Source organism: Physeter macrocephalus, chromosome 7 (assembly GCF_002837175.3).
Source record: "Physeter macrocephalus isolate SW-GA chromosome 7, ASM283717v5, whole genome shotgun sequence".
Classification (NCBI taxonomy): Eukaryota; Metazoa; Chordata; class Mammalia; order Artiodactyla; family Physeteridae; genus Physeter; species Physeter macrocephalus.
In genome coordinates this window covers 92863713-92889985 of record NC_041220.1, presented here as the reverse complement: position 1 = coordinate 92889985, position 26273 = coordinate 92863713, and the positions used below count along the sequence as shown (strand labels likewise).

The 26273-nt window shown below is 43.8% G+C and overlaps 1 protein-coding gene across 1 annotated transcript in view; it reads right to left on the bottom strand.

Annotated features, from left to right (window-relative positions):
• Nucleotides 1-26273, bottom strand: part of CCDC149 (coiled-coil domain containing 149) — a 105484-nt gene that overhangs the window by 10775 nt on the left and 68436 nt on the right. Inside the window, 7 exon segments of the mRNA XM_024119364.3 lie at nucleotides 6097-6213; nucleotides 10922-10954; nucleotides 12335-12411; nucleotides 21558-21702; nucleotides 23734-23818; nucleotides 25229-25301; nucleotides 26014-26186. Coding sequence (XP_023975132.2) covers nucleotides 6097-6213; nucleotides 10922-10954; nucleotides 12335-12411; nucleotides 21558-21702; nucleotides 23734-23818; nucleotides 25229-25301; nucleotides 26014-26186 — 703 coding nt within the window.

Genomic DNA, 26273 nt, shown 5'->3' with positions numbered 1-26273 from the left:
TGCTGTGCAAAAGCTTTTAGGTTTCATTAGGTCCCATTTGTTTATTTTTGTTTTTATTTCCATTTCTCTAGGAGGTGGGTCAAAAAGGATCTTGCTGTGATTTATGTCATAGAGTGTTCTGCCTATGTTTTCCTCTAAGAGTTTTATAGTGTCTGGCCTTACATTTAGGTCTTTAATCCATTTTGAGTTTATTTTTGTGTATGGTGTTAGGGAGTGTTCTAATTTCATTCTTTTACATGTAGCTGTCCAGTTTTCCCAGCATCAGTTATTGAAGAGGCTGTCATTTCTCCATTGTATTCTTTTGCCTCCTTTGTCAAAGGTAACCATATGTGTGTGGGTTTATCTCTGGGCTTTCTGTCCTGTTCCATTGATTTGTATTTCTGTTTTTGTGCCAGTAGCATACTGTCTTGATTACTGTAGCTTTGTAGTATAGTCTGAAGTCTGGGAGCCTGATTCCTCCTGATCCATTTTTCTTTCTCAAGATTTCTTTGGCTATTTGGGGTCTTTTGTGTTTCCATACAAATTTTGAAATTTTTTGTTCTAGTTCTGTGAAAAATGCCATTGGTAGTTTGATAGAGATTGCATTGCATCTGTAGATTGCTTTGGGTAGTATAGTCATTTTCACAATGTTAAGTCTTCCAATGCAAGAACATAGTATATCTCTCCATCTGTTTGTGTCATCTTTAATTTCTTTCATCAGTGTCTTATAGGTTTCTGGATACAGGTCTTTTGTCTCCATAAGTAGGTTTATTCCTAGGTATGTTATTCTTTTTGTTGCAGTGGCAGATGGGAGTGTTGCCTTAATTTCTCTTTCAGATTTTTCATCATTAGTGTATAGGAATGCAAGAGATTGCTGTGCACTAATTTTGTATCCTGGTACTCTACCAAATTCACTGATTAGCTCTAGTAGTTTTCTGGTAGCATGGCCTTCTTTTTTTCAGATACAAAATGAGGGGCAGGACTCTCTGATGGCCCTTCCGGACCTAACAAGCAAAAGAGGCTCTGCAAGCCTGGGAAGCACTTGGGGAGTGAACTCTTGGCACCCAGACATGTGTGTTCAACACTAGATCCTGCGGTTCCCAGAAGTCAAGGCAGACCTTGACTGCTGTCCCCACACCCCAGGCCTCTAGTTCTGATATAGATTTGCTTCTCACATTCAAAAGAAGCCATTTTCCTTCTCTTAAGTCCTTGTAATGACCATAGAAATTTCCCAGGGACAGACATTCGACCAAATCTTGTATATACTCTAAAGCCTGTATTTAGTCATGGACCACTATGTATTACTCTCCTAAGAGCTCATTGACTTCAGTAAGTATTGTACCTGAAAATGAGACCATTACTTGTGCTTAAATGAAATTCATGAATATATAAATGAGTGACTAAAGCAAGTCTTGATTTTTAGAAAAGTAACGATTCAGATCTGTTCAGCCAGGATAACGTGTGTTAGTTCCTAATCGGTTCCTGTGCTCCTCCTACTCCAATCCAACCTATCAGGAGAGGAACCTTCCCTAAGGCTTTGCTACTAAAAGTGGGGTCCCTGGACCAGCAGCAGTGGCATCACCTGGCAGTTTGTTAGACATGCAGTATCCTATCCCAGACCTACTGGTTCAGAATCTGCATTTTAGTAAGATCGCAGGCGATGTGGCTGCACGTTACAGTGTGAGAAACACTACAGGTGAAACACAAATATGACTATGCCTTTCCCCAGCTCTCAAACCTCCAAAGTCTGCCACCACCCTGAGAACAAAGCCCAAGCTTCTCCTGACATTCAAGACCTTCAGTAACCCAACATCCATTTACCTGCCATGCCAACTCTTCTCCTCGTGTCCTTATACTCCAGCCACACCAAACCCTTCATGGCACCCAGCCCTGCCCTCTGCGTCTTTGCTTACATGGTTGATGCCTCCATGACCATCATTCCTTGATGCGTCAAGATGACCAGCTTCAAGAGTGAGCCCCACCTCCACCTCCTCTGTGAAGCCTGTTTGATTAAATCCTTCCACTGTCCTAATCCCCACAAGGTTGTGTCTGAACCTCCAAGGGAACTTCATATTTTTTACTTTTTTAACCCTTAAATTGTTACTTATGTATAATTAGCTTATAAAACGCACCTGAAGTATAAAATCTTACCTGATTAATTTTTTACCTTTTCCAGTGTTCTAGAGCGGGGGCTCAGTAAATAGCTTATTAAATGTTTGAATCTATAGACATATACATGAATGCATGAATAAATGAATATGTTAGTACATATATTTCAATACCACCCATAAATAAATGAAAGCAGTCCTTGAATTTATCTGTTCCAGGTTCAGGTTGCTAAAAGTTCTTAAAATGGCACTTTGAGAAGAGAAGATTTCTAACTCACACAATCATTTAGCTACATCTGTGGTAGCTCAGGGAAGCAATCACATAATTTTCATACTAACAAATGAAAAAATGTTATAGTGGTTATACAGGAGACACGGGGAAACACGGAGTCAAAATGAGCCAGTTTCCACCATACTGCAAGAAGCTTTATTCAAAAGGAGTAAATTATGGTCCTTTCTGCAGCTAAATTTTTCACCAACGTGAGATGAATAAACTCCTTCTGGAAATTACTCTTATGAAATTACTTCTTCCAGGACACTTAATAGTATATTCCGGTGCCCCTGAAAAATTAATTAACCTTATCCATAACAACCTAACCCCTAAACCATTTGCGCTGTTTTTACTGTAGGTCAGGTTAATCTTCTCTACCTTAATTTACATCTAAGGGAGGGTGGTCTAAATTACACTGGGGCCTTTTGGTTCGCCGGTCCTTTGCCTTGTGCCATTTTTTTAGATGACATTCTGCTCACATCCAAATGTATGAATCTTTTTTAAAATGGCAAACCTCTGAGATTACCAGGGAGAACTTTTCAACTTTTGGGGGGTGAGGGGAACGGGGGCCACACTGCTGTCATCATTATAGGTCAAGGCACAGTCGCAATAAGGGGATGGACATGGCTGTAATTCTCTTGTCTGGTCCTATTGCGGATTTTTTTTTTTTTTTTTTTTTCCGAGAAAGCCTAGATTTTCAGAGTCTCGGGACCGTAAACATATAGGGACCAGGCTCTGAGACTGGCTTATGGTACAACAGCAGGATTTGCCGATCCTCTTCTCGCTTTTGTTTATCCAAAAGATATCTAAAAAGTATACTCAGGTAGTGATCAGAAGACAAAGAAAAGTTACTGAAAATACCACAACTCTTGAGCTAATAAGGAGGACCTCTGGTTATCTGCTGTGGGAGCAGAATCTTCCTTTAACTCTGTGATTCTGGAATGTTGACTCTTAAGCTGTGGGAGTTTTATTTCTCCCTTGAGAACAGACACATAGCATTGCCATTTCCATAAAAGAAAGATTTCTGAATTGGCTCGAATTGGAAAATATTATTACCCCCCAAATAGTAATTATTCCGTGCTGCTTTAGCAAACAGAATTAGTATCATTAATACTTATTAATAACAATATACATATCAATAATGATGAGGCAATCAACTGATACAAATGCATTAGGACACAAATAGTGCAGAAAGAAAAAATATTTTCTCTAAAAGAAAAAAACAGTAGCTCTTTGTAGAAAGGATTGCTGGTCTTCTAAAAATGTGTTCCCTCCCCACTAACATTGGCCCGAAGGGCACATTCATCTTCTTTTGTTAACTGGTCTCTGATGGGCTTTGTCCTCCTGAGTGTGAGCTGCTTTCAGTTGGAATTAATCAGAGATGCAGCGGTGATGAGGGCATCCCAGACACTGACAGCAGCTACATAAATGCTTCCTTGTTGCCACCCGTGCTGGCGAAGGACAGGCTTGGAACAATGAGAGCTAATGATGGAACTCTGAAAGCTATCATTTTGAATCAGGCCATTACTTACGCCACCCTTCTGAAAATCAAGCCAGGCTCAGACTCCATGTCAGGTTAGCAGGCTTGGGCCTGCCCGGGGGCTCAGCAGGCCACAGCAGACAGAGGGCTTTGGATCTCCATGGGGACACTGGATGCTGGCATGGGATGACCACCAGGCAAGACATGTTCCAGACTGCACAGTGGGCTATGGTGTGTTACAGGCCAGCCTTGCAAACAGCCACATGCTGCTGGCTAGAAAGTCCCAGCCTTGTCTTCTGGCCAGTGTGGGAACCACACAAGTCAGGGGCTCTCTCCAGGAATTCTTCCTGCATGTACTTGGGGAACCTCTCTGTTGAAATCCTAGACCTGTCCAGGCTTCTCTTCTTACCATTCCATGCACTAATATGAGTGATCTGGTTAGGCTTCAAAACACAGCTGTACAGAAGCAGGAGGCAGCCTTGCTGAACCCAGCTCAGATTAGCAGAACCACCCGTCTGATCCAAAGACTCAGGATAAATAATACATCCTTAAAGCTGTTGCTTTAAGTTCTAAGTTTTGGGGTGTTTTATTATACAACAGCTAACAATAGACAGTTGGGAGCCACTTGAGATTTTTGAGCAGAGTACAACCATGACGGAAGGCAGTGCTCCAGAAGCTTCATCCCACAGCAGGAGGATGAAGACGGGAAGGGAGTAAGGAGATTCTGGGAGGCAGGAAAACCAGGATGGAAGCCTTGCCAAGAAGGTCAAGAGGGCCTAAACCAAGCCAGAGGTGGTAGAAATGATACAAGAATGATACAAGATACAAGAAACTCTGAAGAAACAGTAGCAGCAGACAAGATACGGATGGAGAAGGAAAGTGGACGGTGGTTGATGATGACTCTGCTGGATAGCTAAGTGACAAAAAGGAGAGGAGGCAGGAAGAATTGCGATGTCATACTTGAGAAGTCCATAGAATACGCAGGTGGGAAATTTTGTGCTTTGGGAAATATGGGACTGTAACTCTGCAGACGGGACCCACTGGGAAAAAATTTCAAAAATATTTTCATAGAGGAGTGGTTGAAGGCATGACTCTGAGCAAGAGAAGATGGAGAGGAACTGCAGAAATCCAGGAAAGAAGCATGACACCCGTGTGCTGGGTATATTAGTTATCTAATGCTGTGTAACAAATTATCTCAAAACTTAGCAGCTTAAGACTCAGGAGCCTGGGAGCAGTTTATCTGGGTGGTTCTTGCTAATGGTCTCTAATGTGGTTGTCATCAAAATGTTAAACAGGGCTGTTGTCATCTGAGGGCTTGACTGCGGCTGGAGAATCTGCTTCCAAGATGGCACACTCACATGGCTGATGGCTGGAAGCCTCAGTTCCAGGCCACATGAAGATCATGTAGGGCTGCTCAAGAATCCTCAGGACATGGCAGCCAGCTTCCTCCAGAGTGAATGATCCAAGGTAGAGAGAGCAAGGCAGACTCCACATGTCTTTCATAACTTGGCCTCAGAAGTCACATACCATCACTTCTGCTGTAATCCATCAGTCACACAGACCAACGCTGATACAGTGTGGGAGAGGACTACACAAGGGCACAAATGCCAGGAAGTGGAGATCAATTGGGGCCATCTTGGAAGCTGGTAACCACACTGGGGGTGGAGGGAGAAGATGAGCAAAACTCAGAAAGGTGTGAAAGATAGTTTAGTCGGGGAAATGAGACTGCCACCTGGGAAGAGATCTGGTTCTCGACCCTGTTGCTTCATCTGGCACCTTAAATGGGCCCTTGATCCCCTTCAAAACACACTGCCTCCAGAGAGTGTGCCCGGTAAAGAAGTTTTTTTTCTCCATCCAACTGATTCCTAGACCACTTACCACATTGCCAGGCAATGTGCCAAGATTTCCCTGACGTTGGTACCACATCTCACCGTCTTATAGGTAGGGAAACTGAGGTTGAAGTTACCAGTCCAAGTTCTCCCAGCCAGTGTGACGTGGGGCTGGAATATGAACCCAGGGTGCTCAAATCCTGAGCCCTCACTCTCAACCTCTACGCCACCACGCTGAGAGTGCAGGGATGCTTGTTCTTCTGCAGGAAGCTCCAAACAAGACAAACCCACATAGGCAACAAGACGAAACACGAGGGATGACCCAACAGTGCCACAGAAGCTGCAGGAAGGCGAAGGACCGATGTCCTCCAAGCCCCTGTGCCAGGCACAGTCCTGGCAAGAAAGAGCAAGAAATCAAGGGCTGCTTACCATCCTTGGGACTCGCTTTGTTCTCAGTGAGCTGCTCGACGAACTTGAGCAGTGGGGATCTCGACCTCTGCGTGGTGGGAAGAGCGGGGTCACCAAACAATATGGTGTCTTTGCCTCCTGTCATGGAAAAGAGGAAAATGGACATATTATGTCACCACTGGAGTCATGGTCACACTCATCCCACACAAGGGACTGGCTGTTTGGGTGAACAAGGCACCTTCCTCAATCGCAGGGAGTGCTGTGGGAGGAAAGGTCCAGCATTGCCCTCTCTGCAGTGTGAGGACCCTGCAGAAAGGTCCAGGGCCAGCTGCCTATGAGTCCTAGAGTCTGCTCAGGACATGGCTGCCCACAAGTGCCACCGTTAAGGGGTAGCCTGCTACGTCTGCCAAGAACTGAGTGGCTTTGATCTGGGTGAGACAATAACCATAATAACGACAGCAGTAGAGTGCTTTGAGCGCAGGCTCTGGAGCCGTGCTGTAGTGCTTGTGTCCTGGACCCCATCGCTTGCTAGCTGGGTGGCCTTGGGCAAGTCACTGAACCTCTCTGAGCCTCAGAGCCCTCATCTGTAAAGTGAGGAAGAATAACAGCACTCACCTCATGGGGTGGTGGTGATAAAATGAACTGATTCATGTAAAGCACTTAGGCATTTCATCAGCGCTCAATAAATTCCACACGTTGAAATTATTACTTTATGGCGGAGACAGAACTGCCATACACATATCTCTGATTTAATTAGCTTTGGTCATTTAGATCGAATCATAAGTATGTCATAAGGCAGGTAGCATCAGGTTCCCTAAATGATCCCAGCTAAACTCGACTTAGGACATAGAGACCTGTACCAGCCAAACCCTTTTATGGATTCACACGAACTCCCTAAGTGGACAGAGAAAGCCTGAGGCAAAGAGAAGGAGGAAAGGAAAACCATTACAACTCTACTTTTGAGGCCACAGCAAGGTATGGGGGTGAGGATCAGGGAAGCGTGGCTTTGAAACATGAGCTTGATGAGCACAGACACATGGACACAAGACACGTACACAGAAAGTGATGCTGCCCCAGTGGTGAGGAGAGCCCTGCAGGGAGGATTTGATCCCAAACTCCTGCCCATGAGCCCTGAAGATTCTCTCGGTGGGAACCAGCAGGCCAACAGCAAAAACCCTGGGGGCCATGGCTCAGCCCATGCTCCAGCCTCAACTGTCTGACTTTGGACGAGACCTTATCTGAAGCCAAGTCACTTGAACGTCTCTGGGGCTCAGATCAGAGGCTCTAAAGTTCTATGACTCTACTCCGTTTCAGGTTCGGCAGAGCACAGAACGGTATTTGGGTCAAGATGTCCACTCCTTTGGATAGCCAGGCGAGCCTTGGCCTGTACCTCGGAGCCCTCAACTTGTTTATAATACTACCCTCCCTGTAGGCCGTGCACGTCTTATTAACTTGATTTCCAAGACTGTAGTAGAGAGTTTGGCGTATGGCAGGTGCTTCATAAACAGCTGATAACTGTGCATAAATGGCTGATGCATTCTTGGAAATCCTGATGTCTTGGTGGGCATGGGTGCTTGCAGCTGCCACAGGCAGATAGAGTATGTTACTAGCAGCCATTGGTCTCTGGTTTCTGCTCTATGAGGGTCATCCCAGAAGAGAAATTTGATAGGAGCTGACCCTGAAGTTCTCCACCAGCACAGCTATTGTCTCAGGTGGAAAAAGTCCCGAAATCTTTAGGACCACAGTCTGGAGAGGTTTCCCAAGGAGAACCGTTTGAGCTATACCTTGGGATATTTTAAGAGGCTCTCAGGATGAAGTCAACCCAGTCAGGTCTCCTCTTGTGCTGCAAAGATAAACTCTAGAAACACCATGGGGAACTAATGGTTGTAATGAAGCCATAGCAGATGCCTCAGGTGGGCTTCTTTTGTTTCTCTCCACCAAGGCAACAGTTACTGTCCTCAAGTCAGGGACGGGACTGCAATTCCTGACCCATCTTTCTCTAGAAGGTAGGCTGGAAGCGCTCTAACCTTAAGGGGACTCAGGAAGAGGCACACTCTGCACTCTGTGTCCCAACAAACCTTCCAAGTCCCCTCTGCCCTGTGGCCAAGGAATCAGAATTATGGGCGGAGTTGGGAGCTGCCTGCAGCCGAGTGACTAAGGCACCAGGTGGATGGTGCGGGGAGCCTCGGCCCTTCCTATTGTGAGGAATTCTCTAGGGCAGGATGTCTCCGTGGCTGTTTCCAACCACAGGGATTATCCACTCCGCAATGGCTCCTCAGAAACACCGGTACCAGCACATAAAATTTCTCCAAGAATCTGAACAACAGGCATGCAGACGAGGGAAATAGAAGCCGCCATTCATCCATATCCAGTCCAAGCAGGGGCTGGGGAGAAGTTAAATACCTCCCTAAATTCCTGCCTGCAGAGATCATTTCCTTATCTGATGGTAAAATGCCAAGATTTGGTTTTTGCAAAATATTTGAAGAATTCAAAGACCTTCCTTAGAAGGCTCTCAGTTTTATTGTTTCTAACTAAACCCGGATTCTATCTGTGTTGACTAAACTGAGCTCTAAACTGATGGTCTGCTATCTCCTAGTTGCATTTTGGTTCTTGGTACTGGGGAGTGGGGTGAGGGAGATCCATGAACCAGATGTGAACCACAACCAATGTAGGTCACACAGGCCCTTTCATTCAACTGGTGTTTGAGTTTCTGGAAGCCCTCCTGATTCCCTGTAACACAACGTCCCTCGTCCCCTTCTCCAAAATGTGCCAGTTACTTTCAAAATGCACATTTTCCTCCTCAGGCTGATGTTGAGAGTGGAGAAGAGAGAATTCAAATAAAAAGCTCAAAGAGCCAGGCTCTGTTCTAGCCAGATTTTTTTCTGGCTTTCAGTATTTCTTTTCAGAGCATGAACACATCCAGGAAATCTCCCCTCAGTCCCCCGCTTCCCCCCAAGCATCATTCTCATCTGCAGACTCCAGCAAAAGGCTGGGAGAATGAGGCTGACAGGTTAGGGGCTGAGGAAGGTGGAGGGTCTTTCCTTCCTGAAGGGCATGGCCAAACAGCCCACCCCCTGGCTTCCTCAAAATAGCCCCGTGCCTTTCCCACTTCTCAGGGACCCGTTAAACAGTCTGGAGTACACTCTGCTTTCCAGATGATTTTTCCATGTGGGCTGTGACATCTGTTAGACTTGTCTACTTCCCAGCAAGATCACACATTTGCCCCAACTTTATCAGACACCATCAAGAGCTATATATTGTTGGCTGAGAGAGTGAGGAGGGAGGGAGAAGAGAGTCAAAGGAAAATCATAGCATGCTCCAAGTCCAAGAGTAATTCTGCCTTATAGTAATGAGTGATGGGCTCCTTCACAATGGTCCTTTAAAGTCTCAGGATAGATGGTTCCAGCTTCTGAATTTTTCTTCTCCAGTTCAACTTGCTTTGAGAACCAATCGCCAGCTGATCTAATCTACACTCTACACCCCCCACCCCCTGTGTGTGTCCCTCTTCTCTGAATTGTACTTCCCCAGTGCAGGTGGAGCGCTGAAATGAAGATCTGAACACCTGAGTTCAGCCTCTGTGGTCTTAGGTATCAGCTAACTTCCTGAGCTTCTGTTTCCTTATCTAAAATGAGGGGATCAGACTAGATCAGGAAAGGGAAAAATGTTTTCTCTCAAATATCTACTCTGACCAAGAGGTGGCTTCTTGGAAAGCAAAAATGGAAGACTGTTTTTAGGGCCACATGTGAGATCAGCAAGGAGTGATGTGATTGATTAGCAATGCCTGCCACTGGCATGAGAATGGTGTTGGTTATTTACACCAAGCATTTGCCATCCTTGAACTTTTTGCTCTCATCTGTCCTTCTAAATCCAGCATTCGATGACTTGTCACATTATTCCCTCACACACTAACATCTTTATCACTTAACTGATACTTAATTATGTAATATTTTGTGCTTTCCTTTCACTGTTCGATGCATATTCATCTTACTTCCCTAGTGGGACTGTAGATTCTTGGAGGGGGCGAGGGGCATGTCTAGAATGCCTGGTACAGGATTGAATTCACAAAGCTGATGCTCAAAAAGGTATCAGTATATTATGGGTTGATTTATTAGAGGAGACACTGATCCTTTCAAGATGCTGGTAAATAAGAGAGAGCTAGCGATTCTCTGGAACCACTGGGACTCAATCCCCTCCAGTTGGCTGAAATCCTATGATTTGGCTCTTACTTGGGGAAAGAGGAAGAGGAAGAAGAGAAGAGAAGAGAAAAGTGGAATAAGAAGAGGAAAAGGAGGTGGAAGAGGAAGAAGAGGAGGAAGAGAAGGAAGAGAAGGAAAAAAGAACATACTTCCTCTTGCTCTGCTATTCAGAAGGTTAAATGGAGACCACAGAACAATGAGCAGACAGGAGAGACTGGTCTGATTTGCACTGAAAGAGGCCACTCCCCACCCCCCAATCTCACCATGGTTTGAAAATGATCATAAGGTGACACCTCATTGCAACCCCCTTCATCACTGCACCAGAGCAATGCTATTGCCATTACATAAACTGTGTCAGATCAGGGGGAATTGCCGCTCTTTACTTCTGTCCTCCCACTTTGTACCTATGTGGAGGCCAGAGATTAGAACAAACACGGCTAGGGCGTAAAATCCATTCAGTTACTGCCGTCCAAACTAATTTTACCATTTAATATTTGCTTTGTGCTAATTGAATTCTCTATTTCAATTGGCTGTTCTAATCAGAAAAGTGCAAGGATACGTAGAGAATGCATTTCTATTTATTTACATGCAGGGATGATATTAATGCACTGCTATTAGCCACAAACAAAGATATTTCAAATAGAACATACTCCCAAATCCTACGGAAACATTGTAGCTCAGGCCTTCAGGCAGCAAAAAAAAAAAAAAAAAAAAAAAGGAAAGAAACAATTGTTATTGCATAATAGCCATTCTAACCTAGACCAAACAACAGCAGAGATAGGAAATTCTCAGCATTCTTTCATTTATTCAACTTCCATCTTTTTACATAAGTTGTAGAAATAAAACATTGTGAAATCTCACTAAGTCATTTGGAGAGAAAAAGGAAATCCAGACTCCAGTACAAGCACAGAAATAGCAATCTGACTGCACAAATAAACGATAAATTTGCCTGACTGTGTTGAAATTCAATGCAATAAAAGAAAGGCCTTCAAAGGAGATTAGGTTTTAACTGCATCAAAATGTTTTTGTGCAAAATGGATCTTTCAAATCCCCAGGATGGCACTTGCCACTAATTAGGTCTGTTAGGTCTTTTGACATCAAGTTCAAGGAATCTCTACTAAAAATTCCAATTTATGAAACACACTTCCAGGCAACCTAAGGTGGCTATTCAGATTTATGTTAAGAAAACATGTGGTTTTGTCCATGTCCCGGTGGCAATGTTAATTTCTCATCCATTACAAGGAAGCAACCAATATGATTCAAGGGTAGAGAAGGGTTTGTGCAGAAAGGTTAAGTAACTAAAAATATTGGTACAAAGTTGTTTCCAGGGAAAGAGGAGGTGGTGGAAATGATAAATACGTTTCTGGAGAATGTAAAGAGAAAGAAGAATAGCTGACAGGGGTCTCATGAAGGGAGTATTTTACCAGAACAAATGGGTAAATATAGCTAATTAAAGTGAAACATCAGTTTCTTCACACCCTGTACAACTGCAAAAAACAATCTCCAGAGGAAGTTTTGATTTTCGATCTATGTAACAAATGGGATGGGGGGCGGGAAGAGAGAAGGGGGTTATAAAGTGCATTTGGGATAGACAATTGTTGGTTCTTATATTCATTTTTAGGACTGATGATTAAATTGAACAAGTCTTTGTAAGTTTGTACATTCATTTTTAGAACTGATGATTAACTAGAATAAATTTTTTGTGAGTTCCTATATTCATTTTTAGGTGATGATTAAATTGAATACATCTCTATAAGACACCTACAGGGAAAAAAATGAAGCAATTTACCATACTCATAAAAGTTAAAAATAAAATATATACAGACATATACAATGACAATTTCAGAATTTAGATTAGCAAAACTTCATAGTTCACTTTGCATATTTATTATCTTTTTCTGATTTCCTCCAAAACGATGGCTTCTAAGTTTAAAACACTTGTAGGTTTCTCAGCAACGATCATCAAATAAAAGAACATTAAAAAGGTAAAGTCTGCTCTGCAAATTTTCAAAAAAAGAAATTATTTTTTCATAAAAAGAAAATTTTCATGAAGTTCTACTTACCTGGAAGACTCCACAAACCAGAAACTTCCAGAGTTCTTAATTTTTTCTCCAGTTCAGCCACCCGATTCCCTAGGATTCTGGAAAAGGGGAGAGAATGACAACAGACACCAATGCACATCGATCTCATTAGCTCTCAGGGCTGTGAGCAGGATATTTGGGAAGCCCCCTAGTGCCCTAATAGACAGAACATGTTTTGAGACTTAAAAGATATATGCTAAAAACTGTGTGTGTGTGTTTGCTACACACACACGTACTCTACTGAAAGTACATATGAAAATATAAAGTGATTTTAAAAATGATTTTAAAATTACTGAAATGTTGCCATTCAAGTGAATCTTCTCCCACAAAGGTAGCTGCACAGCCAAACAATGATTCTACCATTGCCCAGACATTTGCTCAATGCTAAAGATGACACTTAATTTTGAATACTCTTACAAGTATCACACCCTGATTCTTTGAGGGTGGATAGGAGTTTCAGAAACAACCAAGTCTAACAAATAATATGGAAGAACATGCTTGGTAATGTTACTTAGAGGTAATAAAATAATAAGATCCGCCTTCTTAGACCTGAAATATGGCTTACAGATGTCCATATCCTTGATATCTAGCATAATGTCTGGTAGATGGTAGGTGCTCAATAAATATATTTGATTAAATAAATGCTTTCCTTTTTTTCATGGCTTGTAATGATCTCTGGAGAGAATTTAAAAATAGGCATATCAAAAACTTTTCAGAAATTACAGAATCACTAGAATAATTACATTGCCTTCCAAGGTGACCATTCTGACTCACTGTGATGTATAAGATCTAGAATGTGTATTTGAACAGATTACTCTGTTTACTTGGAAGCCAAACTTTGTCTATATGCATGGAAAGACATAAATGTGGGCATATATTTTCCCTCCTTCACTCTACACAAAATTAAATATAGTTGGGAAATGATTTGATAGTCATCTAAAACTTCAATCATTTTCCATTGGCCCAGAAATTGATAAACCAGTCTTTATCTTTGGGGGATTTTCTTGGCATTGCTGTGCTAAAATGATGTGGAAATCACCTTAATAGCCAAGTTTCAAATCCTTTCAGCAGGAGAAACCAGAACGCCAGAATTGTTCTTCTACCTCTCTTTATATTCCAGACATAGCTGCACACACCCACATACATACCGAGACATGAATATGTATATATCTGCACATATATATGTGGCTTTGAATTCATCCTTATTTTACCTGAATTCACTTGCGGCGTCTTAATTAATATTCCCTTTGAGTTCACAGAAAACTCTTTGACGTGACTCTATGTGGTTTTGTTCATCTAGGTACTTAGAGTTTTCTTTTCTTCTTGTCCTTAAGTCTTAAATTCTGCATAGTCGTTATCAATTACTTTCAATTTTCACTCTATGTGTTGGGTCTATTCTGCTTTCATGTCTCTGACCCCTCAATAAACACCTCTTTTCGTAATCTCACTTTCAATATTTTGCTCAGACCCTCTGATCCGAGCTCCCTTTTCACCAGCTGATGGGTCTGAGATGCAATCACAGCAGTGTTCAAGTTGATGCCTGCTTCTTAGCAAGATCAGATCATCTGTACGTGGCTGCCTCTTGGAAACAAAAGATAAGGCTTAACTCTTCTGTGGACAATGAAGGATGCCGTCAGGGCAACATTCAAAGGCGTGGTGCAGAGACATTTGGCTGCATTTTTTCTGATGGTCCTGGATAACGCAGCCATGTCTCCCAGAAATGCGCTGAGGTGAATTTGTTGGGGTCCCTAACAACCTACTCTTAGGGACTCTGCCTAAGTTTGTCAGGGCCAACTGCTTTCTTCTTTAGCCTGACATAAGCATCTGATGCAGGGCTGGAGGTGATAAAATGGACCCAGCAGAAGTTGTGGTAGTAGTAATAGTAACAATAATGACATCAATAACAATAACAACTACACTACAGTTAACACAAATAGTAACTAATCTTTCCTGAGTCCCAGGTCTGAGTCGGAGCCTATGCCAAACACCTACTAAATATGCATTTTTTTTTTTTTTTTTTGTGGTACGCGGGCCTCTCACTGTTGTGGCCTCTCCCGTTGCGGAGCACAGGCTCCGGACGCGCAGGCTCAGCGGCCATGGCTCACGGGCCCAGCCGCTCCGTGGCATGTGGGATCTTCCCGGACCGTCTTCCCTGACCGGGGCACGAACCCGTGTCCCCTGCATCGGCAGGCGGACTCTCAACCGCTGCGCCACCAGGGAAGCCCTAAATATGCATTTTTTAATCTGACCTGACAAAAACTCTGCAGCGTGACTGTATTTTTATCCTCCTTTTACACGTGTGAACTCTAACGAACAGAGAGGTTAAGCAACTTGTCCAAGGACACACAGTTCATCTCAAAGCTGTGTCTTTTCCCAACCCCCAGTGTTCTCACCCACCACAGTCGACTCCTCCCATTAGAAAACAGAGGCAGGGAAGTTAGTTAACCAAAACCACATGTAGGACTCAGCTGGTGATGAGTCTGGCTTTTTAACCTATACCTCAGTTTGCCTCCCAAGTGCATGCTCTTAACCAACAACCCCCTAATGGCACTAGAAAACCAGCATTCTCACACCTAAAGCAAGTTCTCTTTAAAACCGTTCATAACTGATATATGGATGCAGCCATAGCTGGACTTGCAAAATATAACCCAAGATACTTCAAATGACAGAGAGTCTTCTAACTGGCCTCACACTGAACAGATATGGCAGGTGGTCCACTGAACGTGGTGTGATGCAGCCCACAGCGAGAAGGGGGTTATCTGAGTCTCAATAGCTGGCAGTATTCGTAGATGGAGACAGTAGAAGTACAAACAGGGTCTATTCAATGAAGTTCAACCAATCCCACAATTATTGAGGCTGTAGGGGACACTGAAGAGAAGCAGACCCTGTCCCTACATTTAGGGACTAAAATTCTGGTGGGAGACAGACAGATGCACACAAGTACAGTACCAGTGGAAGGCTTTAACAACAGCTGATATTAATTACTTGTTCTGTACCAGGTATTACTCTAAGCCTTGCACAAATATTATCTCCCTTAGCCCCTTGTGACAATAGATGAGGTAGCTCTTATTACGTTTATTAGAGGCCAACTAACTTGCCCTGGGTGACACAGCTGGTAAGTGGAGGGTCCAGGATCAAAACCCGAGCCTGGAAATACACAAGTCCTTCAGTAGAACTGTGGAGAAGATGTGAAGATTAGATGAAAGATGAAATCAGAGCGGCTTGTAGGGACCGAGATCATGAATGATCTCGCTGCCATATTGAGAATGGTGAGACTTTTATTCATTGGCCACAAGGAGATATTGAAGGGTTGTAAGCAGAGAAGCAGCATAAGGAAGTTTAGGAAAACTGTTTTTGATGTGGGGTTGAGAATGAACTGGAAGGAGGATGAGTTGAAGCAGAAAGACCAGTTAGGAGAGTGTTGTAGTGGGCAGTGATGATGATGGCTCAAAGGCGCCGGAGGGGATGCAGGGAAGCCAAAGGAATGGAGCAATAACACGGAGGAAGATGAGCAGTTGGAGGTGCCTACGGGATATCGGGGTAGATAGCTGGACAACTGGGAGACAGGAGGATCTGGGAGAGCAAAGACGAGAGTATACGCTGGGGGTGGCTCTGCTCCCCAACAGAGCGTGAGAAGTCAGAAGAACAGAGGGCCAGAGCACCACCTGCGGAAGGTGAGAAAGGACCAGAGAAGCACAGGTGGGGAGGGAAGAGGAGCGCCAGGGCCATGTGGGGAAGGGGAGAGAAGGTTCCCGGTGGGGCAGCATGGTCAGTATCGTCTTATTCTAGAAGGTGGTCACACAGGACGAAAAAGGCCACTAAGGAGACATGCCCCACCCTTGAGAGAGCTGTTACAAGACAGAGGAAGGGGTGAAATCCCTTCCTGGTGAATCCAAGTAACAGGGGTGGGAAAAGCAGCCTATGAGAAGGTTGAAGCAGTGAATATAGATGACTCTTCAAGTAGTTTAGCAGGGAATCCAAGGAGACAGCCAGGTAAGTAGCCTGAGGCATAAACAGGCTTGAGAGAGGTTTGTTTGGTTTTTTTTTGAAGGACGGGGGAGATTTTAAAATAAAGTTTTTATTTAGCGGTGGCTTGGTTTAGGATAGGGGAGATTTCAGCATATGTCTACCTAGTAGTCTAGAAAAATCCTCCAGATGCCAGGCTTCTAGAGAGATTTTCAGTAGTAGTTTCTGATGATAGCAACACCACAGGAAATCTGCAAAGACGGAACGAACCCGGGAGCCGGCCACCACTGTGCCTCTGTCCTCGCTCTCTGGACAACACAGCAAGCAAGAATCTCTGAGTGAGGGTCCTGGGGGGAGCCCGATCCCAAAGAGGAAGAGGTGGCCATGGCCCCCTGCAGACTGGAGAGAACTGTGCCGCCCCACCTCCACCCCAGGGGACCTTCTTTTGAATCTCTGCTCTGATCCCCGACAGCCCCCGCTGCTTCCAAGACCTTGAACTTCCAAGGTCTTGAACTACCACTGGCCACCACTACCACTACCTTGAACTACCACTGGCCAGGGAGTGGGGAGAGCAGTGAAGAGTTTTAGGCAAAGCACAGAGGGTAGTGAAAGGCCAGCATATCCTCACGTACGAACCACCATGGTTATCACCCCAGCACTGGCAGAGTGATGGCTTGTTGGGAAGGGCTGGAGGACCAAAGGTGGTGTGCTGTGAGACATAACTCTTAATGTCTGTCTCTTCATTAATGCTTTGCCACCTGTTTCTAAGACACGTGAACCCCGTCCCTTCTTTAACCATAGCTAGACAACTGCAAACTCACAAGAAGTCCCTCAAGCAAAATGCTTATTAATTGAACCTCCTCTCAAACTATAAAGTCCTAGGTTTATTCATCAGTTCTTCGAGATGGCTCCCATTGGGCCTTCTCAGCGTGGGGGTGGGTAGAGGGTGGGTGTGAGTGTGGGGAGGGAGTAGGAGGGTAAGCGCCAGGCGGTGGAGAGCCAGTAGGGAGCACACTCTTACAGAACAGAACACCTGTATTCCTACTTCTAATGCTCCAGCCAAACAAAGCGATTTTTTTTTTTTTTTAAGATGTTGGGGGTAGGAGTTTATTTATTTATTTATCTATTTTGGCTGTGTTGCATCTTCGTTTCTGTGCGAGGGCTTTCTCTAGTTGCGGTGAGCGGGGGCCACTCTTTATCGTGGTGCGTGGGCCTCTCACTGCCGTGGCCTCTCTTGTTGGGAGCACAGGCTCCAGATGCACAGGCTCAGTAGTTGTGGCTCACAGGCCCAGCTGCTCCGCGGCATGTGGGATCCTCCCAGACCAGGGCTCGAACCCGTGTCCCCTGCATTGGCAGGCGGATTCTCAACCACTGCGCCACCAGGGAAGCCCCAAACAAAACTATTTTTAAATCTTAGGTACAAAAGGCTAAATCATGGGGGACAACAGCAAGCAGACCAAATGCACATTTTATTCTTAGTCCTCACTCCATCTGTTGTATAATTCGTTTCTTTCCATACCCCCAAATAAAACATTTATTGAAAGTGTGAAACTTAAGACCTTCAAAGTATTAAAAATGGCACATTAGGTACTTAATGTACTGATATGAGGCCATCTTCAAGCTCTATTGTTATGAGAGAAAAAAGCAAGGTGGAAGACAGTGAAAAAGATTTTCTGATGAATATTAGCTACCATTTGTAAAAAAAAAAAAAAACTTAAAAAAAAAAAGAAAATCTATGTCTATATAAATATATATGAGCATTTATGTGTCTCTATATAAATGTACTATGCGTTTGCTTGTATATGCATCCTTGGAGAGGATACATAAAAAAGGAGGAATGGTGGTTTCTTCCAGGCAGGGGAATTGGGTGGCTGAGAGATAAAAGTAGTTTGGCGATCTATTGTTGCTCAACCTTTTAAGATGTAAATCAACAGATGGTTCAAAATTATTAAATAGTAGTTAAAAATGGAAAGGTACATTAAAAAAATAAAGCCAGCAAAATGAAAATGTCTGTCTCTCTCAACAGAGGGTGAGAGCCCATGGCACCTGGGGATATGTGCGGTTGCAGTGGAGTATGGGAGGAGCGTATAAGGAAATCAATCTGTCACAAGAGGCGGGAGTGTCAGGCCAGCAGCTTGGGGATACTGAGTTTGGCAGGTGGTGGGACTCAGCTGGGCTTTTCGGTGGAGGCTTGTGTCGTGATCGGCACTGTAGCTGGCAGGTGGGTCTGAGTGTGGCCGGGCAAGCAGTGGAGGAGGTGAGCTGGGGTCTGATGGGAGGATCTTCCCAAGGACAAGGTAATGGTCTGGTGGGAAGGACGAAGAAGGGGCAGGTAGGAGATGTACACTGAAGGACCTTGGCAAGCACTCAGGAAATATATACTGAATAAGTGAATGAATGCATGAAAACCATAAAACTTAATGCCTGTTTGCATGTGAGTATTAAGGGAACAGGAACAAAGGGTTAGAGGACATTCAGTCATCCATTCATCAAATAATCACGAGCACCCACTGTGGGCCCAGCACCATCTGACATACTGGGAGAGAACAGTGACCAAAATGGACAAACATACTGGCCCTGGGACAGCTTCAACCTGAGTGAAGTGGAAGTTGGTCAAACCTAGGTATTAGGATGGTGAGCAGAGCACGTTAGATATTCTTCAAATCACGCTTTAAATGGCTGCATGATATTGTGCCTTATGGATTTACTGTAATCTTAACCATTCTCCAATTTAAAAATATTTGGGTTGTTCCCGTTTTTTTCACTCTGATAAATGAATCCACAGGGAACCACCTTATGTATAAATCCAGGGCACCATTCTGATTTTTTTTCTCTAGGATAAATTCCTAGAAGCGGACCCTCTGGGTCAAAGGGCACAAGCATTTTAAAGTATTTAAAATGTACTAAGGGATGGATGCTCCAGACTCTAGACTCATTGAATCTGAGGAGATGAAAAACTATCAGGGGAAACTGTCAACGTAGCAGACGGAAATGTGGGTCTTGCTCTCGATGGCGAGGTGGAGACAAGAGTTCTAGGAAGAGTCTGCAGAGAACAAGAGGCAAAGACAGAGGGAGTGAGGTCCCCCAGTGAGGGAAGAAGATGGAAGACCAAAGAAAAGAGGAGGAGGTGGAGGAGGCGACCTGGGGTGGAGGGAGGGGGAAGAGGAGAAGGGGGAAGGGAACGAGGCAGTACAGTGAGTAGGAGGAATCCAAGAAGATGGGTTTCAAGACGGGAATTGGGATGAAGAGAAATTATAGATGAAAGAGACGCAGAAAGTGGGGTTTGGGGGTACTGGTGACCTTCAAAGGAAGATTGCTATGGAAAATTCAGAAGAGGTCTTGGGAGGTCTTGAAGCGAGGTGATCTTTGGTTCCTGCCCATGGCATCACTGGGGGCTTGCTAAAATCCAGAATCCTGACCCTCCCTCCAGAAACCCCCATAAATCTGCATTTCTAAACCAGCACCCCCTCCAAGTAATTCTAACACAGGTGCCCCCCAGAACACACTTTGAGGGGGTGGCTATTGAAGAAGTAGAGGTGGCCTCTTGTTCACAAAGATTGGAGGTGAGTGGAATTCACGGGAACCCTTTGGGGGGTTCAGGAAGATCTGGGAGGTTTCTGGGTGAAGACGCAGAAGCAGGGGGAGGGGCAAAAGTTGAAGAGGTTGAAAGAGGAGGTCACAGGAGAGCTGGGCCCCAAAGCAGGGAGGATGGTGTGGACCGGTGTGTTTCCCAGAGACTGGAGGGATAGGAAGGAAGACATTGGTTTGACGGGAGCAGTAAGCCTTGCGGCTCAGGATAGGTAGGCTTTGTTTTCTCAGTAAAAGAGGAGCTGAGGTCACCTGCTGGGAACAGACGAGGGTTTAGAAGACCTGAGGAGGTTTGAAAGAGCCCCAGTGGGTGCCTTATAGGGAGCTGGTGAGGACAGAGAAGGCTCCTGGGGACACTGCCGGGTGCAGGGGATTCTACCTGAATAAAACAGACCTTGTACCTATTCTGGGGAGACTCCCGTTTCTTTGTCCTCCCCCCGAGGCATATCTCCATTTTAGCATCTGGCTGTTTCAGTCCTTGATTAAGATGTCTTTTAAAGGAATTTTTAAAACTTCTTCTGTCAATAAATTACCCCTGTCATCCCTTTGAGATTGCCCAGACTCCGTCCACTGCTCTCTGCCTTCTTTTATATATACCTTAATCTCTTGCTCAATCTTCCCTTTACTCCCGGCCTCTCTTTTTGTTATTTTGTTTTTACAATACTCTCCATCATTTTCCAGTTGCCTCTCTCCTTGCACCCCGTCTCACCAGGCCCCCAATTCCCTGACCCTTCCCTGTTCTTGCCGGAAGCCCAGCCTTGGGCACTTGCTCCTGTATTCCACGCTTAAATTGTGCTTCCACATGTAGGTCTTATAAGCAGGACCAGCTACATAATTTGCAGAGCTCAGCGCAAAATGAAAATTCAGGGCCCCCTTAATTCAAAAAAGATAAAGATTTTCAAGATGGTGACGCAAAGCATTGATTGGACCAAGTGCAGGGACCTTCTGAGCACTGGGCCATGTGTGACTGCATGAGTCGCTGGTCCTCAAAGCTGGCCCTGTTTGCAATGTTTTTTGCTTTAATTTATTGTTTATTCACCATTCTCTGAACGCTTCCAATTTTGCTTCTGTTGTCTTGACCCGCTACTTTAACTTGCTTGATTTTGCCCAACATAATCAACATATTTATAGTAACCAAATAAGACACTCTGTTTTAATTACTGTTTCTTTTCACCATCTTTTTCGCTGATCCGGAAAAGTGGCAAGAGACTCCATTCTAGGCCCAGCTGCCTGTAAGTTGATGCTTGGGTGTTCCTGCTATTCAGAGCCCAAGAAAGCTGTGCTGTGAGGTTAAAATGGCACGAGGAGGTGCCTCCCCTAGAGAAGATGTGGAGGAGAGTAGATTAAGTTCCCCAGGCAAGCACACCATCAAAATCAGCCAGGTAATATGCATTACTCTGTGAGTGGCTCAGAGTAAGCATTCAATAAGCAAAAACCAGTATTATGTCCATGTTGGTTCCAGCTGAGAGCCAAGATGCTGTCCTAATGCAGAAGCACAGTTCTAGCTCAATAAGTTTCCCTCCAGATTTAAGGGCTCTCCTCTTCTTCCCTTAAGGCCGGCAGGCCCACCACCTGGTTGCCACCCACTGCTGACAGTCATGGTCCCACGTTATCTCCCGCCCGCCCTGCACCCCAGGGTCCAGCCACCTACTTGTTGGTCTGCCTCTGGTGCTGGATCACCATGTTTTTCTCATGGATTGTCTCCAACAGGGCTGTTGCCAGAGATTTCAGATCAGAAATGGACTGTGGAGTAGCTGGGAGACTGCACCCGTGATCCTCAGATAACAGATCCTGAACTGGGTGGGATATAAAATTTACAACTCAGTCTTAAATCCTTCTGGAACGTTGGAATGCAAACCAATGTCAGTTCTTCCTGGATAAGGAAGCTGGGATCAGTTCCCGGCTTCCACACGCTACTGTGTTGTAATTGAAGAGTCCACTTCAAGAGTCAAAAGTGAAAAAAAATAAAATTTAGTGTGAGGGTTAAACAGAAAGGAGGAAGTACTCATGGACTTTTAGCAACACCTTTTATTTAAAGGATAATAATTTTTTGCATTTGTCCAGTATTTTATGCTTTCGAAACACCCATGCTGACTAACTCATTTGAGGCTTCAAATTTTAAAAAGAACCTGGAAAATGTTATTTATTCCCATTTCATGGACAGAAAAGCAAGGTGCTGATGGATTAAAAACATTAGCTGAAGGTCACACAGCAATGCAAATGAAAATGACTCTAGTCCTGAGCTCCTGGCTTTATATCACAGCTTCCCACAGTACCCTTGGTGGGTGGTAGGATAATGTAGGACATTATTTAGAATACAAAATATATTTTGTATATGCATGTTTTTAGAAACTAAGAGATAACCCAAAAAGACCACAAGCACTTGTATTCCTATAAGACAGAAAAAAGAAGAAATAATATAAATCTCTCATTATATATCTTTGAACACCATTTCCTATATGCCTATATGTAGACACACAAATTCACACATTTCTCTCCAAAAATGGGAAAAAGCTGCTTTTTTCACTTAACCTTATGTCTCATCATGAATATCTACTAAAATATAAAATGTAACGGCTGCTTAGTAGTCCATGCATAGATCTACAGTAATTTATTTAATTACTCCTGGACAATTATGTTGTTACCAATGTTTTTTATTATAACTAATGTAGGAAGAACTTTCTTGAAGCAAAATGCTTGCATATGTCTGTAATCATTTCTTGTTGGCTCAAAGGGGATCAGTTTAAGGCTTTTTATAACAGAGAACCAAATGGTTCTCTAGAAAGTTTGTGCCTGGTTCACTGCTCTGCCAGCGTGTTTGAGTGTGGCTAGCGTTCCCCAGGTCAGTGACAGGACTGGGTCTCAACATTCAAACATTCAACATTCAAAGGTTATGAAGGGTATCCAGAGCTATACTTAGATGGGCTACTTCACGTTTGTATAGAGTACTGTAGTTTTCTTTTTAAAAATAATCCTAGGGTGTCCTTTTCTGGTTGAGTGGAAAAAAAAAAAAAAAGAAGTTGCTTGGAAAAGTGCCTTGATTATTAGGTAGGCTGGAGAATTCAGCATTTTTTTTTAATCCCCCGTAGCTCTGATGAGGACTGCCACGTGATCCTTGCTGGTCTGCACTGCCAACAAGCCCAAAGCAGGCCAGCCCAGTATGGTCCACTTGAGGATCATGTTTAGAACTGAATTCCCAAACATTAAGTGTCAGAAGCAAGCTCTCTGCTATTTATTCCCCCTGACTGTTCCTGGAAGATCATTATTTTTCATCGGAATCGACAAGAAGGAGGAACAAAATTGCAATCAATAAAAGCTTCTTTGAAAAAGGCACATGTGCCATGGTAAAATGATTTCAGCAGCTGTGAGACTATTCTAGTCTGATCATAGAGGCCAGGAAAAGGAGAAATTCAGTGAGGATGGAACGGACACTTGGAGATGCTAACCTGGTGATTACAGAAGGGAAAACATTCTGGAAAGAGGAGCATAGTTAGGGGAATAGGTGCAAATGGGGTCCAGTCATTAGAGAGACCTCTAATGCAGCAGCTCTCAAAGCAGGGTCCCCGAACCAGCATCAGCATTATCTGGGAACTTTTTAGAAATGCATATTCTCTGGGCTCACCCTAGACCTACTAAATCAGAAACTCTGAGGTGGGACCCAGTAATCTGTGTGTTAATAAGCCCTCCAGGCAATCCTGATGCAGGTTGAAGTTTGGGGGTGACTGCCCTAAGGATCACTTCCATTCCGAATTCAAAAAACGAGATGTGGACCCACAGTGCTACCATTCTGTGATCATAGGTGGCCCCTCCCAGAAAATGACTCCTACCTTGCTTTGCAGACAGGACTCCAGTCAGAGCGCTGCTGCTGGATTTACCCTGGCCTTTTGAGTTTTTCCGTCTCTCAAGAGCATTCTAAAGCAGCATTGGGAGAAAACAAAAACCTCTGTCAGAAAAGCCAATAATGGAAAAATACCTAATTCCGGTAGATGCATCCTCCCATCCAGCACACAAGAACTCTTTACAAACTCCAAATGCTAGCCCAACTTTTAAAATTCAGAGTCCCTGCCAGAGAGTTATGATTTTTATGGACCTGGTAAAGAGGTTTTTTTTTTTTTCTTTTTAATTTGGTGCCCAGCAGAATTACAGCAATTATATCCTCCTATATATAGAAGGTACTCAATGCATATTCGTTAAATTAAATCAAATCTGAAGCAAGAACTCAGTCTAATGTGTGAAGTCACTAGTTATGGAAACCCCTTCCAAACAGACATGAGATGGAGACTAGGTTTACTTTCATGGAGCAATGCCAAAAGATCATTAGTGGTGTCTGGAAGGTTTCTGTGGCTGGACTGGAAGAAAAGCCATGATTGATTAATGAAATCTGCCATGGACTCAAGATTAAGGAAGTGCATAGGTGTCATTCCTAGAACAGAACGTTACATTAAAATTGATATGTGCTATACAGCCAGTGCTTGGCACATAGAAGAACTGAATAAATGTTGTTAAGTGAATGCATATACACATTTTTTAAATTATGTATTAATTATACAACTTTAAGAGCTGTATTCTTCTTTGGCTGTGTGTGTATATATAGATGGGTGTAAACTCAAGTGGGGCCCCCCCGCCCCAGAATGGAAAAGGAAGAACAGCATGGCGACTTCTGAGAAAAAAGTGAACGTCAAAAGCCAGGAATATGAGATAGCTGCCCCAGCATAGAGACGGCTGTAAAACTTCACCCTCGGGAAGAGAAATCAATCTATTTTCAAAGCAGAGAAACCCAGGAGATTTTGCTAATTATAACACTTACAACTAACATCTGCAGAAACAGATATTATCTAACTAATGGTACTGGAATTAGACTAAATAACAGTGGGGAGAATTTAAACATTCTGTCCTTTTAGTGTGACGTGAACATTGTCGTTTAGATTGTGATTTCCCAATCTTTGTTTCTTCATTGCTCAGAAATCATTTTCTTATGGATGATTAGGAGACAAAGAACATCTGATGACAGAACACTTTATAGAAAAGCTGGATAGGAAACCTAATTTAATATAGACCGAGGCTGTATAGTGGTCACATCCAGATTCTGGTCGTCTCAGTGTGCCCTGTCCAGATAATGGAAGGAGCTCTTGCAAAACCTGTTTTTGTTGTGTTTGCTGTTTGGGGTGTAATTCTTACTGGTCCTCAGTTAAAGCTCTTATTGAACTATCTGGGAGGGCAGGCAAGCACTAGAGTACCTTTGGCATATAAAAGGGAATTAAAATAGAATGACATTTAGATGTACAATAGTGAATCATCACCGTCACCGTCATGATTTTCTACCTTGTATTTGGCAATGTTAGATTTCAAGAGGTTGACCTCTTCATGAAGTTGCTTTAATCTCTCTTGAAGGTACCTGAAAAAGAATATATACAACTAGTAAGAGCTTGGAGGCAAAATAAAAAACATACACTCAAGTAGGAGAGGATAAAAAGAAAACCACACACCCAAAGAGCCACCTTTTACATACAATGCCTTCCCACCACCGAAAGCAGAAAACGTGCACCTTGGTGACCTCTTCTTAAATGGATGTGATCAAGGTCAAATACGCCCAAATCACTGAAACCTCACTTTAGGACAGCCCTCTGCAGAGATCCCCTAAGGGATATCAACACAGTTTTCACATAATTCTCATTAAGAGGATTCCAGTGGGAAGCAAGGCAGCAAGAGGCAATACCAGACACAGCATTAAGTTAGTCACATACACACACTGAAATTTACCTCTGGGAAAAGAAACAGCTAAGGGAATTTCTCAATTTATTTTCTTATTCTTTTCTGTCTTCTTGATAGCAATAATAAGCAGCTTTCACTGGTTCCCTATCCTTCTCACCCAACTGGGAGGGCAGTGGGAAAGAGGGCATGGACGTAGGCGTGTAAGCATGTGGTTCTTCTTTTCATACTTCTACAACTGACGTGTGATATTAATATCATTGTTTTAGGGTTGAGACTTTCCTTTCACTGTAAGGCTATTTTCTTAAATGTAAATAGGGCTGCAAATAACTCCCAGCCTGCAGGCAAGTGGAGAGCCAGCATCCTACCCGAGTGCGGGCCTGGGACTGGTCACTTACCTGTTCTCCATACACAGGGCATCCACGTCAATGATTCGGTTTTCGTGGCCGCTCAGGATGTGGTTTAGCTCCTGGTTGAGCCTCTCGACTTTGTCCTGGTAGGAAGACCGCTCTTCTTTAACATCCTGAAGCTCGTCCATAGAGGCCTGCAGGTCATGCTCCAGAGACTCAATCTGAAACCAAAGAAGTGCCCTTACTCAAGGTGTTCTGCAGACATCAGCTTTATGGTTAGAGACGAGCCTTCCACTGGGCTGACTGAC